Here is a 17,352-nt window from a genome sequence, read left to right as displayed (position 1 = left end):
TATTCTTATTAGAGATTGGATTTCTGAACATCTGGTCAAAACACTGAAGGAAAAGAATGTGTTATTTCGATAATTCTGAGTAAAGGACTGTCAGCGTTCTTGTTTTCCACCACTATGAAAGCTCTTTTTGCTTATAGGTAGCACATGAATTATATCACAAATACATATGATACAATTGACCATTACACTGAAAGTGCCATTTATACAAATATGGGTGAGACTGTCACTCTGCTGTTTATCAGCTCTGTATTGTCATAGGCTTATTTGCTCCTAATTGAAGTTGGAGAAAAAAAAAACTCTTTGGGATGAGGAAAATCTTAATTTATTATTTTGGTTTTAGACTTAGTTGCATGATTTAAATTATGTTCAAATTCTTGGAATTATAACATGTAGAAGATGATACTGAATTATACTACTGTACAGTATGCTAAACATTTAGGATTATCACTCAGTTGTGCTCAGGTTGGAGTGCAGCAATGCAAACAAGAGGCTGTAGCTAGCTGATCACTAAATCTTCTGTGGGAGCCCTATGACATCCACAGGGTAAAGGCTGAAAACACTGTCTCAGGAAATGTTCTTTTCCAAAGAGTTATGAGTTATGCATCGCAAGATAAGTATGCCAAAGTCTGTGCGCTTGGTGGTTGTCTTTTAATTTCACCTGGTCCCCTTCCATACTGACATGAGCCACGTTACTAAGGCAGAATTTGGAATTTTGCAATAGCAGCCTGTGGTGCGTATTCATACAGTTATAATGTTGTCATTAAGTGTTTAAACAGTAGTGAAACAATCATCAGAAATTCATTACAATGGAATAAGAACTTCCTTAGCTCCCAATTTAGGAAATGGTAGTCTAATTATGTACTCATAACTATTATGTTGGCTATTATTATTGCATCAAACTAGAGTATCTGAGGATTTCCTGGAAAGTGGTCACTCTCAGTGCCTTAGCATGTGATCTAGTCTCCCGTGTTCCTTGACAACATGCTATGCAGTTTTGTTTACAGTTTCCTCCTGTATTTTGTCTTCTTTCATTCTATTACCACAAGGGCTTCAGCCTGTGAGATGAGGGGCTTTTTTGAGTGTGTTTTGGTTTTCTTCCCAATATGTTGGAAGATTGACTAAACGCTGTGTATTTATCCAGAGCATGCAGCGTATCAATTTGCAATTGCAGTGCTGCCCCCAGCTGGTAAATGTGATGGACCTGTGATTAGAGTAAATGTTCATTTAAATGCATGGCATAGTTTTAATAGATTAAAAGCACTGGGAAGTTAGTGAATTATGAATTAAATTTTTACCTACAGAGGTGAGTCAACTAACTAAAGTTAATCCCAGCAAGACTGTTAAACACAGCCAAATAAGTGGAAAAGTTAGCGAAGATTATATTAATGCTTCAGATTGCACATTTGTGTTTATTTGTTTCCAGTGTTTGCCATATTGAGTTTTTCTTAGATATAAGAATCCTTCTGAATTTGTGATTAGCATCTGTGAGAAACAGCTTTTTAAAACAGAATTTTAATGAATTATGAAAATAAAAGTTCAGTTCAACTGATTAAAAAACAAAGCAAAACAAAAACCATCAACAAAGAAATGTCATATGCATGAAGATACTCATATTTCCTTCCTAAACCATGAGGGCATTCAGCAGTGTTTGTCAGTGGTGCACTGTAGGGTTTTGTGAATAAAACTAGTTAAATGTATGTTCACATTTACTAGTATTTGACTTTTTTTGTATATAATAAATTTGTGAATTACATTGCAGGTTACAATGTTGTAGTAAATATTCCCAAAGGAGCAACAAACATTGATATTCGGCAGCACAGCTACTCAGGGAAACCAGAAGATGACAACTACCTTGGTAAAAGTCTCCTGTGTTTAACATTGATGGATAGTTTTTGTGCTCTTGCCAGAGGTTTGCTCTAGACGTATATTGTCAGAAGTTTGATAAAGTCTTTAGAGCAAACATCTAATTACATTTTATCATCATTTGCCTGCGTCTCTCTGTAGATAATAGTTTTTAGAAAAATGAGTGAGATACTGAGGTTTCTAATTCTTAAAGGGGTGTGGTCATTTGTCAGAGAATAAGAATTATAGCACATTGCATCATTTTGTCAATTTTTTACTTTGTTGTGGCAATGTTAATTAAAACTCCACAAGTGAACTCAGGAATAATGCAGGGATTCGTGGTTTTAAATCTTGGAAGCATACACTTTGTTTATAAACGAAGCAGTCTGACCTTCAGCAAACTTATCAGTTGTCTCACGTTTCCCTTTTTTTATCATGTCTGAGAATAAAGATCACGTGGTGATAGATTACCAAGTATCTGAGAAGGACAAAGAATTCACAAGTACATTGTACCAAAAATCTTGGTTGTGCTATTTCACAGTACTTATGTTACATCTGAAGTGCCTGAGAGAATATTGGTGCATATTCTCCTTCTGTCTCTTCTTCTATTACCATCCTACTCAACAAACTTAAGAGTATTCAAAATGTTTTCCTTGCCACCTGTTGCCCTGTTGTTGCATGTGCATCTCGCAGGACGCAGAACCCTCATCCCCTGACGCTAGCTACCGTTTCAAATATAGTAATGTCTGAATAGCATGCTTTTACTAAACATTTTACTTTATTTTTAAATTTAATTTTTAACTTGTTATTCATCTTTATTATTATAATAAATTGGTTTTTATATTAAATTATTATTATAAATGCTTAATAATTTACTTTATTTTTACTTTAAAATTTACTTCTAAAAGCCACTTCTCTAGAAGTGGCTCTAGCAAATACAAGAATGTGGGCTGTAGAATAGGCCAGAAATATAGATAATAATTGTTTCCTTCTACAGTAGCAGAACCTAACCAAATTTAAAAGTGATGACTGCAGTCAACCTTTCAGCAGAACAAATATTAAAATTGTGTTGTTAATGCAGAGAAAATCCATGACAACTGCTCAGTTGAAAGTTACTGATGGCTAGGATTGTATTCATGCATTAAAAACTGTTTGATACATCTTTAAAGTATTACACACGGACTAAAATAAAGATAGGTGTTGATAAGAAGATATATTATTAAGAATTTTTATGGATAGAATCTTTTAATTAAATAGATGCTTTATTTCCAATATTTTATTTTACTTATAGCTTTATCTGATGTTCATGGAAATTTTATCTTGAACGGAAATTTTGTTGTAAGCATGTCAAAAAGAGAAATCAATATACAAGGAGCCATTTTTGAGTACAGTGGTTCAAACCATACGATAGAACGAATTAACAGCACTGATAGAATCGAAGAAGAGCTAACCTTACAGGTGCATGTTTACTTTTTTTTATAAGTTTGAAAATTTGCTACATGATCATTATGTTCATAATTTTATGTTCAAATTCACTGAAAAACAGCTATCATTTTATCTCAATTAAGGTTTTGTGTGTAGGGAATTTATACAACCCTGATGTGCGTTATTCATTCAATATCCCAATAGAAGACAGAAGTGATCTTTTTACGTGGGATCCTTATGGACCCTGGCAAGACTGCAGCAGGATGTGCCAAGGTACTGTAAATTCTTTTGCCACCAGAATCAAAGATCTGATGGCATTTAGGAAGGGACTACTGTTAAGTACCCAGATTTTTCACTCCTACTTGTAAGGAAGAAACCCAGCACTCTCAGTAAACTTTAGGTGCACAGAGCCTTTAAGGGCAGAAGGGCTTCTGATTTTGTTTTGCTCTTTTCAGTATTTATGCAATGCAATTCTATATTCAAAACTACATATGTGTTCCTTTCTTTTTAGCCATAGGAGTGTTTTATAAAAAAAAAAGTTGAATTAAGTCTAATGCATCCTTAGAAAGCAGTATTGTATATCTACTAATATGTATTAGGCTTCCATTATCATATTTCCAGATGGTCACTGACTGATTTGTCTCGTATCTTTTATATATATTTCTTTGTCTTTTTTGGTTATCTGCTACTTGGGGTGAAGCTATTTGAAGATATTTTTTACAATTTTTTACAGTTTTGTTATTCTATAGGCCATTTCAGTGTAAAAATAAAACCACAATATGTATGAAGTGTATATATAAAGTGTATGTACACAGAATTTTGATAGATGCTCCTATTAGCAGGTGCTAGAAATGCTTGTACTTGAGGTAGGAGACTCTGAGTTGCTTCTGGTTTTGAGTCAGGCTATAGACATGCTCACGTGCTAGAAAAGCAAAGCATCTGTCAACTGTGATGCTTCTCCCTGCACTCCAGATCTTTTAGGTACCTTGTGATCAAATTTTCTGCTTCCTTAAAGAAAAGGATCACAACTTCTAAGTTAACACAGTGGTTTGGTAATTTAGTAATTAGCAAAGGACACACGTGATGAGTAAATGGACTGTTGCACTTTTGCAGTTTTCTGGAGGTTGGTATTCTCATGAGACCACTGTAGTACAGCTGGGAGATGGCAGGGGTGACTGGAACAAGGTTGTTCTCCGCCTGGAATGTAGTCAGCTGCACAAAGCAGCATGTTTGTACAGAATCTGCTGTATACAAAGATTAGTGTTAATGGGGTATATCTCAGTTAAATTCCTAAATGATGAATGGAATCATTTACACTCATCATGATGAGTGTAAAAAGGCACTCTTATTTTAGCCCTCATTCGCTTTGTTTTGGTTCCTTTTCAAGGTATTCGAAGAAGAAGAATGACGTGCGTACGTAAAAGTGATCATGTAGTAGTGTCTGATCAAAGATGTGAACTTATACCCACTGTACCAGATGTCTTTGAGGAGTGTAATACAGAGTGTGAATTAAGGTAAAAAGAGGTTCCTAACTGATGGAGCTGTTGTGGTCTTACATACTGTTGTTGATGGAGATTGAAACAAAATAATTCAGATTGCTTTATACTCTGTCCCTCCACCCTTCCCTACCTCCCTCATCCCTCCCGTCTGTCTCTCCTTTCCTCAAATCTATTGGTATAATGCGTTTATACATTAGGTTTACACCTCTGAATCTAAGTAGAACTAGTGTACTTATCTAATTTTTATTGGTAAAGTACAAAGACTTTTTTTAGGATTGTGAATCTGTTCTATATATCGTGGCGCAAAAACTTTTATTGCCGGGCAGAATACATATTTCACCAGAATTGTACCCACAACTGGAACCAATTTGAAACAGACTTGTGTTTTTGCACTGCAAGAAAGCCCACGCTGAAGTGTTCAGAAGATGAACAGTTAGAATTATAGCTTACATTTCTCAAAGTCACCTAGGAGACTAAGACAAAAGATCCTTTAAATTTAAAAAGATGTTTTTAAGCCTATGTGTCAAATTCTTTTATATTGCTTTGAAAATTCCAGTCATGAGATAGAATTTACAGTTTTATCTGTTCCCTAAAATGCATATCTGTATCTACATGGCAATTCCTGGTACATCTCTGGGTGCTTTATTCACCTACACTTTATCCTTGTAGGTGGCACAATGTTGGCAAAAGCGACTGCACATCAAAGTGTGGCCCGGGGTATCGGTCTATAGAGATCCACTGCATGAAGTACTCTATTTCAAAAGGACTCAGTGCCCCAGTGGATGACAAGTACTGTGCTGATCAGCAGAAACCGCCAACCAGAGAGCCCTGCCGTGGTGACTGTACGTTAACAAGTTGGCACTACACAGAATGGTCAGAGGTACAAATTCAAAACCTTACAATTGTTCTTGTTAGCATTCATATCAAATTTATTTTTTTAGTTTAACTAACTAAAAGAAAATTATGTTTGACAAATGCAGAGTTGTAGGAGGAGCTAATACCAATCTTTATATTTCAGCAACTTCCTCATATTTTTGTAAGAAACTGTAGCTAAATTGTTTGCAGCTTGGTTTTGGAAGTCAGCAGAGAAAATCTGGTGGTTAAAGGTGTATGTTTTACTTACAGTCTTAATAATTTAGTTCTGAGAGTATTTTGGAGAAAAGGAGTAAGTGCAATTTCAGCTTTAATATTCATTAAAGTGTTTTATCTTGGAAGTACTAAACAAAGTGCCAAATTTATCTCACATGAACATATTAGCAGTCTGTGGATTAAATGTAGGATACATTTGTCCAACAATCATTAATGTCTTTCACCTTTAAGACTGATAATGTATTTTGACCTGGTTTTATCATGTTGTGTTTCCTGTTTCATAATATTGTCTATACACTGCAGTGTTCCAGGAGCTGTGAAAGAGGTGTCAGAACCAGAGAAGCTTTTTGTATGAACAATTTGGGTCGTCATCTTCCTGACAGAGAATGCCAGGAACTTTCAAGAGTTGTAACACAGAGTTGCAATGAATTCTTATGTCCAAGCTGGTCTGTTAGTGAGTGGAGCGAGGTAATGAACCATGTAAAACTTAAGACGCCTTTGGTCCTGGTCATCGATATTAAAATAAGCTGCTTTAAGTGTTTGGTTATTTTGTTCTGGCTATTTTAGGGCACATTAAAATAAAAATTCTGAAGTCCTAGGATTTGGCTGATATACATCCCAGATGTACAAATGACATGAGAACTTCTGAAAAACACACCTAGGATTTATTTTTCTCTGAAATTTTGTTACATTAACATGAAGTAGTGAAGCTACTTAAAGTAAATCTATCTACAGTCATATGCATACCTTCCTTTTTTATGAAGCAATGAGAACCATCCAGCCAACTGAAGAACAGAATTATATCTGTTTTATTATAGATTATATGGGTATGAAAGAATCATGGATAGTTTAAACATTTTTCCTGTGAAAGCTGATATGTGCACTCATATTTTAATCAAGTATTTTTTTGTTCTAATGGAAATAAATGATCTGTACATTGTTCTCATATTTTTGTAGTTTTAGAAACTTAATAGTGATTCCTTTGTATTAGCATTTGGGTTGATGTTTACAGGAAATGGAGAGTTCATAAAAGAACTAGTTTTGTTGGACTACTTACATTCATGGAATATTTTTGTTATTTATGTGATCTTTAAAATCCAACAGATTGCTGAAAGAAAGTGAAGCCATTAGTGCAGATTCATGTCTTTACAAACTGATGACTTTAATAATTTTACAGTGTCCTGTGACATGTGGCAAAGGAATGAAGCATCGTCAAGTGTGGTGCCAACTTAATGATGAACAACTGAGAGATGATTTCTGTAATCCAAATGATAGACCAGAATCAATAACACTGTGTGAACTTCATGAATGTGCATCTTGGCAAGTAGGGCCTTGGGGATCAGTGAGTACATAAGGATTCCTGCCTTGTTTTCTACTTCAGCCTATGAGTGATCACAAAACAATACCTTTTAAATGTTTTAATTGGATCTTAAGCAGTTACTTTAGTTGAATTGATTCACATGTTTGTTTGCTCCTATTGGCTATCTAACCTGTAATTTAGGAACACCCACATATAAGTTAAATGCCTAAAATAGTCATTGAGCCTGAGCCTTAATATCAAAGATGCTTTTACACGTGAATGTATTACATCTCCAGAATAATGAAAATGTAGATAGCAAACCATTCAGATGAATGAGACAGGTAAAAGGCCAAATATTTATAGGTGTGTGGGCATATTTAAGTGGTAGCTTTAATTAAGATCATAGAAGTGTATATGCTAATAATAGCAGGCAAAAAGACTTAGTATTTTGTTGTTATGTTTTGTTTTGACCTTCAGTGATAAAAGATCTGCTATCTCTTTATGTGAAAGTGCTGTTGAAAAATATGTTCCTGTGTATAATGATGCTCATCTAATGTATACCAGAGTGGCTTCAAATTCTGGAAAAAAGTGAATTAATTTGCGAAGGAAACTTTTGTCACCAAATAGATGAGAATTAATTAAAAAATAATAAGGTACTCAATTTCATGGAGCTTTCATAAAACCAGGTTACTCAAGCCAACAGAAGTGTTGGATTATTCAGCGTTTCTTGGATATTAGTGAGAATTCTTAACTGAATAGCAGCTGATTTTTTTTTTTTTTAATATATAACCTGTTAATAAAATACAGAATAAATATACCTTTGGAAATTAAGTATATTTTTAACTCAAACATTTCTTTTGTATAGAACTTTTCTCATGTAACATTTTTTCACGTTAGAGATAACCACACTATTGTCTAACATAATGCTGAATTCCTTTTGAGTAATCTTTTGATCACAAAGTGCTGGCTTTCCATTCCTACAAGCTAAATGCAGAAATTAAATAAAAAATTAATGCAGTCCCATGATATAATTCTTCTGAATAAAAAAATCACTGTGTATGGCCTTGCTGGAATAGCTTGTACAAGCAATTTACCAATCCACGACAGTGGAGCAGAGTTTTCCATTGCAGTTTTTCCACCGTACCATCTAGTAATAGCTATTCACGACCTGGGTTTTTACCAGTATTTGTGCTTGAACCACAACACTTATAGGATGGGATTTATGTCATAATATTTTCAGCCATCTAACATTTTAGGTGCCTGCTTTAAGTGTGCTTTTGTCAAACTCTATAGTGAAGGAAAAGACATTTAAAAGCTGCAGCTAGTGATTCATTTGGAAGCCCCTTACTCCCTTCCCCCCCACTTCTTCTACCCCAGTTTTTATTGCTGAGCGTGACATTATATAGCATGGATTGTCCCTTTGATCAGTTTGGGTCGGCTGTCCTGGCTGCGTTCCCTCCCAAACTCCCGCCCACCTGCAGCCTACTCACTGCAGCGGGTAGAAGGGGGAAAAAGAGAAAGCCTTTATCGTGCACAAGCACTGTTCAGCAATAGCCAAAATATTGGTGTGTTATGGACACTGTTTAAGCACCATATCGTCTGCCATGAGGAAAGTTAACACCTTCCCAGTAGTCATTCCTATTCATTCTAGAAAGCGTTTTAAAATATAAAATGTAATTTAAAATTAAATTTGATTATAAATAGTGCTGTTTCAAGTCTGTGAAATTATTGACTTTAACAGTGTGCTGTAACGTGTGGACGCGGATACCAGATGCGTGCAGTCAAATGTGTTACTGGGACTTACAGAATTATTTTGGACGATGACGGGGAATGTAATGCTGCTACTCGTCCTAGAGATAACCAAGTAAGTTAAAAAATACCTTTCAGTTGATTGTACGTTTTAGTTAAAAGCATTTAAATACAAGCGTTGTCTACTGACTTCTTGAAGGAACTTGCAGAAACGAGTTCTAAAACAAGAAAAAAATACTTAAACTATCTGCTTTTTTTCCTGAACTTCAAATTTGGCCTAGGGAATTAAGTAAAAGAAGAGTGGAGATTGGAGATTTGAAAATTTGGTATATGATTGAAGGATTCCAGATGCCTTTGATTATTTGGGGGGTGAGGGGGAAGCTCCAACATGTAGAATATTATAAGGAGACTGCTTGCCGTGATGCTTATTAATAGCACCTAACTGGCTTGGTATTCTCTGAAATTCTGCTTGTATATAGTTCTTAAAAGAACAACATGGTTACTTGAAGAAAGCTTCAGTTGTTGGAATAATACTAATTCAAAACTGTTTAGACATGAATTATGATTCAATATGGTATCAATATGGTTCTTCACCTTTTCTTCTTGTCTCAGTTTACTTACTTTATCACTTCCCTTAATTTAAATCTATCATTTTTCAGAAGAAATGTTTACCTTTAACTGAAAGCAATTGGTGTCTTAGGTGCTATGTATTAATATGTTGATCTGGCCACCAGATTGATACATCTCATTTGTATCCAACCAAGCTGGTAACCACATACCTCCTTGAGGGCATACTCTCAAGGAGAAGAGGGAAAAAAAAGGATTCTATGTTCCAGAGTAAACCAGTCACAAGTTACCACCCTTCTGATAGCTTCTTGAATAAGATTTCAAAATATAAAAGCCAAGTAATTAGTATAAATTTATTTCCACTTACATGTGAAAACACTGGGTTTGGGTATGCTTTGTATTTTGAATTGTGGTATCTGTTCGGCTGTTGACTGAAACTGGGCGATTTTGTGTTCTCAGTAGCTGAAGGTAGAAAGGACAGGACAGCACAGCCACTATCTTCACTCAGTTCTGCTATACTGCACGTGGCTATGAAACAGGACACAGTAATGTCTATACCCCTTGTCTCCAGCAAGTTGCCCAACACAGTTCCTTCTCAAAGTGTAAATATTATTAGTTATTACTAATCCAGTTTTAACATGAAATAAATATTCTTTGCCTCTCGATTTGAAACAAAACAAAACAATTTATTCAATGAAAAGCCTTTGAATAACGCTAGGGAAAAGTTAGAAGATAGTATTTACTTGTTAATTAATGCTGGCTTATTGTAATGGTAGGATCTATCTCTGTGGGAGCCATTTACTTTACATTTGGCTCTTCCTAAATGTATATTTTGAAAGCTTTTTTTTTTTGCTCATGCCCACAGGAATGTGAATTGCCCTCTTGTCCAGAAAATACAAAACTGTGGACTACGTCGCTTCCTCTAGTTCATGTGGGGAAGGTGACCCAATGGAGATACGGATCATGGACCCCAGTATGTAATGTAATAATGGTCACATCTTTCAGAGCAGTCCTCCATTCCTTCACCCGTTTTTCCATAAAGCTCTCATTAATATATTTTTCAGACTGAAATCTGCTTGGGATAAATTTTAAAGGAATTCTAACTTTATTTTTAAGAACCTGTTTCTTAAGCAGGAGATAGACGCTCCCAGAAAATTCTGTGTGCTTCAAATCTAGCCAGGGAAAATAAGGGGGGAAAAAAAACAGGATTCTAGGAGCTGGGGTTCTGAGCAAAATAGCTCTTACATGATTAGGAGTGTGCAAGAAAGTTTTTGGGTTTTGTTTTTGTTTTTTAAATAATTGATCAGTTTCTGAGTATGGAGAACATCTTTCATTATGTGAATAGCAATATCAAACAGTTTGGGTGTTTAAAGGTCTAATTTTAAATAATTTGTAAAATAAGCATTATGAAAAATGGTTTCTACACCAACTTTGTTTAATGGAAGAGTTTTTGATTTTGATAGTGCTGAAAATTAGTTTTACTTGATAGCAATGTGAAAATTTAAAATTATCTATAAAAATGTGGGTGTGTCTGTTAATCCCTTGAGTTTTTTAACAAAGCATATAACGCAATTATATCTTTGCACAACTATTTTAACTAAATAACAATAAAGAGTGCATAGACTGAGGCTACTGAGAAACTCTTCACTAAATCCACCTTGAAATTCCCAGCTATAAAGGCATCAGAAGGGGTTCAATGGAGTATGCTAATATAAACTAGAATGGCAAATGGATTATGAATATCAGTTTTTATTATATCAGTTGATGTAAATATTGCATCACTGTGTAATAACTAAAATGTTCTGGAAGTTACTCTCTAATGTTTCTATTGTTAATAAATAAAAAAATTACCTTTGCAACTGTATAATGATTCCGTGTTATAGTTGAAATGTTACCTGTTCAGATTAGCTGAATTGCTTCACAAGAATTAAGGCCATGCAATTCAGTTCCAAGCCAATGCAATTCTTAAGGCCTAAACCATCCAGCAGTATTTCTTCCTGAATGCATGGCTCTATCAGTGTGAGATGGAAATCTGGTTCTCAGTGTTTAATTCTAAAGTCAAGCTGATACTAAGCTATGTTAGTATTTTAGATGCTTGCATGATCTTGTTTTGGTCTCCTAAAGTGCAATGAGCTTGGATTGTTCTCTGACAGTGCTCTGCATCCTGTGGGAAGGGTGATCGTGCTCGCTATGTGAGTTGTAGAGATGCTCATGGAGGAATAGCAGATGAATCTTTCTGTGCTCATTTACCACGACCAGCTGAAATTTCAAGCTGCTTTAGCCCATGTGGAGAGTGGCAAGTTGGAAATTGGTCGCCTGTAAGTATTAATTGTAATTTTTTTTTTAATGTCTCTATCTAGATTATTGGCCAAAGTCTCTGGTTAGAAATTGGGACTTCATATTCTGTGCAAGTGAGAGTGGAATTGCATCCCTTGAAAAAACAAAGTCTATGTTTCTTATTGTCAAAAGTAAATATAAATGTATTTGGTTACTAATTATCAATGTTCTGTCACAAATGTTGGGTTAATTTTTGGTCAGTGCACAGTTACATGTGATAGTGGAATAGTAACAAGGCAAGTTATCTGTGTCAACTATCATCAACAAATCAACGAGAATTACTGTGATCCTGAAGGCCGACCTTCCAAAGAACAAGAATGTAACATGCCACCATGTCCACCAGTTTATCATCATATTCCGAAAATACATGATCATCCCAGCCATTTTCCAGAAATAGGTTACCTTCCAATACACCATCCACAAGACAATATAAACCAGTGGAATCATCCCTCTGTGGGAGGATATCAATGGAGAACTGGACCCTGGGGAGCAGTAAGAAATTTTTTTTTAATATATTAATTTGTTTTCTCACATATGTGTTAACATTTCTGGAAATGTTACTGCAGTACAGATTTGGTCAAAAGAGAAGCACATTTATTTAAAAAATATTATTATTATGAAGAATATGGAAAACAGTTTTTCTGTGATTTCAACTTTAAAATACTTCCACATAGTAGTAATTTTTATTTGAAAATTTCAGTTTTGAAAGTTAACATTTAAAAAATAATAATTTTAAGTTTTAACCAACATATTTTACTTTTTTCTGATTATGCAATAATGATACATATGTTTACATGTTTTGGTAGTGCTCTAGTACTTGTGCAGGTGGATTTCACCGTCGAGTTGTAGTATGCCAAGATGAGGAAGGAAGAAGTGCTAGTTATTGTGATGAGGCAACAAAACCTCCAGAGTCAAGACACTGTGATTCTGGACCCTGCCCACGATGGAACTATGGGAACTGGGGAGAAGTAAGGTCATTTCACTTTCAAAGGGAAACATTATTTACCACATAAGCTTAGAAATAGTAACATAATTATTTGACTGTGAATGGAACTGAACACCATTTTTTTACTTATTTAGAAAGAATGAGTTTCAACTTGTTTATCTAAACTTTGTTCTTTGATCAAATCCAGAACTGTAGTGTAAATATGAGTAGTGTAAATATACATCCAAAAGAAAGAAGTATCGTGTGAGGCTAAGGATGTACAACATAAAACTGAGTGTTGCAGTAGCGTCTTGAATCTTGAGACATACAAAATTATTTTCTCTTACAAAAAGATGAATTGTATGCAGAAAAACCTCAGTGTAATAGCTAGTGTAAGAAAAAATGAGCACAAGAAGCTATAAAGAAACTTTATTACATGAAATTTCATAGGTACTGACTAGAATAACTGCAAGTAGTAGTATCTACTGTGTTTGTAGTTACAAATTAGAAGTATGAAGATAGGATCATGCATCTAAAACGTGCTTGGATTAGAATGTTTTGATGAAACATTATACAGTATTGGACAAAGAATGGTTTCTCCATGCCATGTAATATATCTTGACCACGTATTCTTGCTCAAACGTTACGGAAAGAGTTAAAGCTGGTTAGTTTGGCATTCATTCTAATCTAACCTCTTGTGATTCCTGCCCTCTTTTCTTATTCTTGATACATCAATATCTAGAGTTGGGAAAGAAGAAAAAATGAGTGAATTTTTTATTTTTCTTGGGTTTTTTTCTCATTTTGGCCAGATCTAGCCGTTTAGTTCTCAAGGCTAGTCTGAGTGTCATGTTTTTTCTGTCCGTAGCTGCAGGCTTGGGATCCAGTTAATGCAGATGCTGCAGTTTTTGTCTAATTTAGAATCCTCTGAAATATGGTAAAAAGCTATAAACTATTGGAACATGCTCACTTTTAATCAGATCGTTTTTAATAGCTCATTAGAAAGGAGAATTAGTATTTTTGTCTGGTATTGCAGAATTACAGGAAAACTGAAACCCAGAAAACACATCCTATGAGTATTTTACACTTAGTCCGTATAAGTTAGACTATGAGAAAGTGTGCCTAGTGTCTGAGTTTTCTCTTTTCTGGCAGGGAAAACTAGTTTTAGGACTAATTTCCATCTTTTCCTCCTATCAAAGAGAGATATATATGCACATTTATTCTCACAAATGGTTACTTCTCCTTAATAGAGTAGATTCTCTGTAACTGAGACTTTTTGTAGAAAATCACTTGATAAACTGTAAAAATGTAGTTTGGTAGATGTTGTGGTGAGAGAATTGGTTTTTTATTATATGAGATTAGACTGTAAGTCCTTATTCTTGAATTGAGTGTCCAGGGAGTATGAAAATAGACATAGTAAATAATAACATGTACTGATTATTGTTATATCTTTTTGGTTTAATGGTATGTGATGACTCTCTTAACAAAAATATTGCTTATAAAATTCTGTATTTCAGTGTACTCAAACTTGTGGAGATGGAATAAAGACAAGACTGGTGATTTGTCAGCTTCCTACTGGCCAAATGTTGGGTGATCAAAACTGTGAAATTCTAGACAAGCCACCTAATATGGCACAATGTAATGTGCATTCTTGCCCTGGTGATGTTTCATGGCATCGGGGACCATGGAAATCGGTACGATAGCATTCACTAATATTTTTCGCTTTCTTGTTCTTTCTGTCACTCTATTTCCCCTTGCCTTTTAAAAATTATATTATTTTATTTGATAACAGTGAAATAATAATGCATGTGGAATATAGTCTATATAGTTTTTTTAAGCAATTGTTCCTGCAGTCATTGAATTAAATGGGAAACAGCCATTTACTTCAGTGGGAACAGTATCATGCTCTGTAAAATATCATAGGGAATATTTTGAAAATTACCAGAAATCATCATAGCTGATAGCAATATCTAATAAGTTGTTCTATTTTGAAGGATTATGATTTGATCTGTGTTTAAATTTAAAAGTATATGCTGTAATTTATACTGTAGTATTATCTACATATTTATATTTGTAAAAAAAAAGCTTTTTAGTGCATAACTTTTTTTCTAATAGTATATTTAAGTATAAAATAACTCACACATGTATATTACACTCTGTCATCAAACATTTTGCTCTGCATTACATGTACATTTGTGTATAAAAGTTTATATTTGTGGTTATAAAACAGTGACTAATTAAAGCTGTCTATGTATAATTATGTATGTAACTATAATATGTTATTGTCTACATGTCACTGTCTATTAATGTGTAAAAATGCCTACAATAATCACCATTAATCTTTAAAATTGCCACTAGCAGATTATTAACATACTGAAGTAATCATAGCAAGCTCTACAATATAGAGCACATTATATTTCCCAAGCTGTGAATTTGACACTAATATTTATTATTGTGCTCAATTCTAAGGAGAATAATGGCAATCAAAGGAGGTTGGATCCAGTTCTGGTTCCATCGAAATCAGTTAAAAACCTGTCATTAACATCCCTGGGAGATGGGCTACGACAACAGTTCTTTTTTTTTTTTTTAATTAATAAAATTATGTATTTGGTTCTTTGAATTAACATAGAAACATTTTTAAAAATACTGTCCAATTACAACTTTAAATAATTTATTAGTGTTTATATAATCTATTCTAATTTATTGCAAATAAACTTTAAAAAGAAAGTTTGAATTAATAATTTATGACAGTTTTCTTTTTCTTCCACTGTGCAAAACAGAGTTTTGGGTTTGTGTTTAACAGACACCAGAGTATCTTATTTAGCCATTAGCAAAATAATTAGTGGTGACTTGCTAATGCTTAATTAATGTATGTACTTCGGGTGCTGAGAAGACAAACAGGGCATTCAGCACAACTTTGCCTTTGAACTCAATGTTTGTTTTCCTTTTAGATAGAAAGTTATTCACAGCCTGTTCATTCACTGAGTGATGCAGTTTGTCCTGCATTAACAGGTTACCTGTAAGCTATTGTAATGTATTGTAAATGTTACATATGGCTTAGTTTTGCCAAGATTTTCATGTTGGTTTATATCTCAGTTGACATAAAAAGCCATTTTAATCCTTCAAAAACTAAGCTTAGAATGGAATCTAGTTATCAGAGAGAGTTTGTGGCCTCTGTTTTATATATGATTGCAAGCTCTATGGTTATTCAAGAATAGTTTTAATTTCATCACACTGTCGCATGGTGTTGTGCAAAACAAACGTAGCAGATTCAGGAAATAAAAGCAGGCTCACATATTAAACATGCTGTCACTTTTTAGTAATTTATCTAGTTTGAATGCTGCCAACACACAAACTTCAGTTAATTCGTGTTGCTGTTTAAACAGAGCAAAATTTATTCATTGAGGACGACTTATGAAAGAGCAGTAAAAGCTTTAGTCACTTTTGTAAGTGACTGTTGTAGCCTAGCACAAATGGCTTGTTTAGCCTTCTCCTATGGGTGGAGTGATGCAATAGGCAGAGCCACGATCTCTTGCCAAATTATCTTATGCCTTTCTGGCATACAATATGCTCTAATATAGGGGATTGTTAATGACTGGACACTCTCTGGAGGCTGGTGTTAACAAGCATGTCAATCTACACTTATTCCCTTCCCTATTAAGACAGCAAGAACCAAATAAAACACTATTTATATTTTTGATAAAAATATTAAGTGATACTTATGTGTCTGGACAGCAGTGCATTACACTTTTATATCTACTAGTGAGATTCCTATGTCAAAACTTAAGTAGAAACTGAAATGCAAGACTTCCCAGAGGCAGTGTAATTTGCCATAATAGATTCTGCTGTCTTTTACTTCTGGCATGCATGGCACACAAATGTAATACATGGAGAGGGTGAGTAGAAGGAAGGGGATTTCCGAGCAATTGCTTTACCTGGAACAACTCCTTGACCTCCTTGAACATTGGCCCTGTCTCTGGCCCAGCCAGTTCAGAAATGGGTATCAAAATTGCTTAAAAAACCTTTTCCTCATTCTGATGTAGCTTTGTCTAAGCCATATCTGAACTAAAAGCTTCGCTCACGGATTATTGCAACTTTTACATAGCCAGATAGTTTCCTCTTGGATTTTAGATTCCAGCAGAAATATATTCAGAAAAAGCCAAATTAGCTAAGACTAATTCAGAATCCTGAGTCAAGAACCTGATCCACCATGTAGAAGGGTGGTTCTAGTTTATCAGTTGTCAGTGTCTTTTATGCTCTCTTCCATATTGGGGCCTTCTAACTTCTTCCACCTGCTATCACTATATATTTGAGGATAGAAGACTTTTAGCAATATGCCTTCTAAGTACACTTCTTTCAGTTTTTGTTTCATTTTACACAATGTAATTAAAATAAAACATACCTTGTAAATGCACAATAAGGCAGTTGCAAGGAAGGCTCAGTTTATGATTTGAAGCCAGAATTCTGGTTGACGCTTTCTGCAGTTTAGCAGCTATGGGCTGTTACACCTTATAGTTTCTGTCTATGGCTACCAGAGTTGACCGTTAGAAAGCTTAAAGGCTATGTACTCCTCTGTTGCCAGTTTCTGCAGTTGTCCAAAGGGATGTGAGGCAAGTAAATCT

General features: G+C 34.6%; 1 protein-coding gene across 1 annotated transcript in view; it reads left to right on the top strand.

Moving 5' to 3' along the window:
* ADAMTS20 (ADAM metallopeptidase with thrombospondin type 1 motif 20) overlaps positions 1-17,352 on the top strand; it is a 106,720-nt gene that overhangs the window by 57,547 nt on the left and 31,821 nt on the right. The window contains exons 16-28 of the mRNA XM_075148138.1: positions 1,760-1,855; positions 3,134-3,300; positions 3,411-3,540; positions 4,655-4,781; positions 5,436-5,646; positions 6,159-6,323; positions 7,033-7,197; positions 8,897-9,019; positions 10,337-10,444; positions 11,625-11,789; positions 12,010-12,300; positions 12,615-12,776; positions 14,248-14,424. Of these exons, the coding sequence (XP_075004239.1) occupies positions 1,760-1,855; positions 3,134-3,300; positions 3,411-3,540; positions 4,655-4,781; positions 5,436-5,646; positions 6,159-6,323; positions 7,033-7,197; positions 8,897-9,019; positions 10,337-10,444; positions 11,625-11,789; positions 12,010-12,300; positions 12,615-12,776; positions 14,248-14,424 (2,087 nt within the window). The remainder of the gene's footprint in view (positions 1-1,759; positions 1,856-3,133; positions 3,301-3,410; positions 3,541-4,654; positions 4,782-5,435; positions 5,647-6,158; positions 6,324-7,032; positions 7,198-8,896; positions 9,020-10,336; positions 10,445-11,624; positions 11,790-12,009; positions 12,301-12,614; positions 12,777-14,247; positions 14,425-17,352) is intronic.

This window comes from Calonectris borealis, chromosome 1, assembly GCF_964195595.1.
Source record: "Calonectris borealis chromosome 1, bCalBor7.hap1.2, whole genome shotgun sequence".
NCBI classification, from domain to species: domain Eukaryota; kingdom Metazoa; phylum Chordata; class Aves; order Procellariiformes; family Procellariidae; genus Calonectris; species Calonectris borealis.
This window is presented reverse-complemented; position numbering and strand designations above follow the sequence as displayed.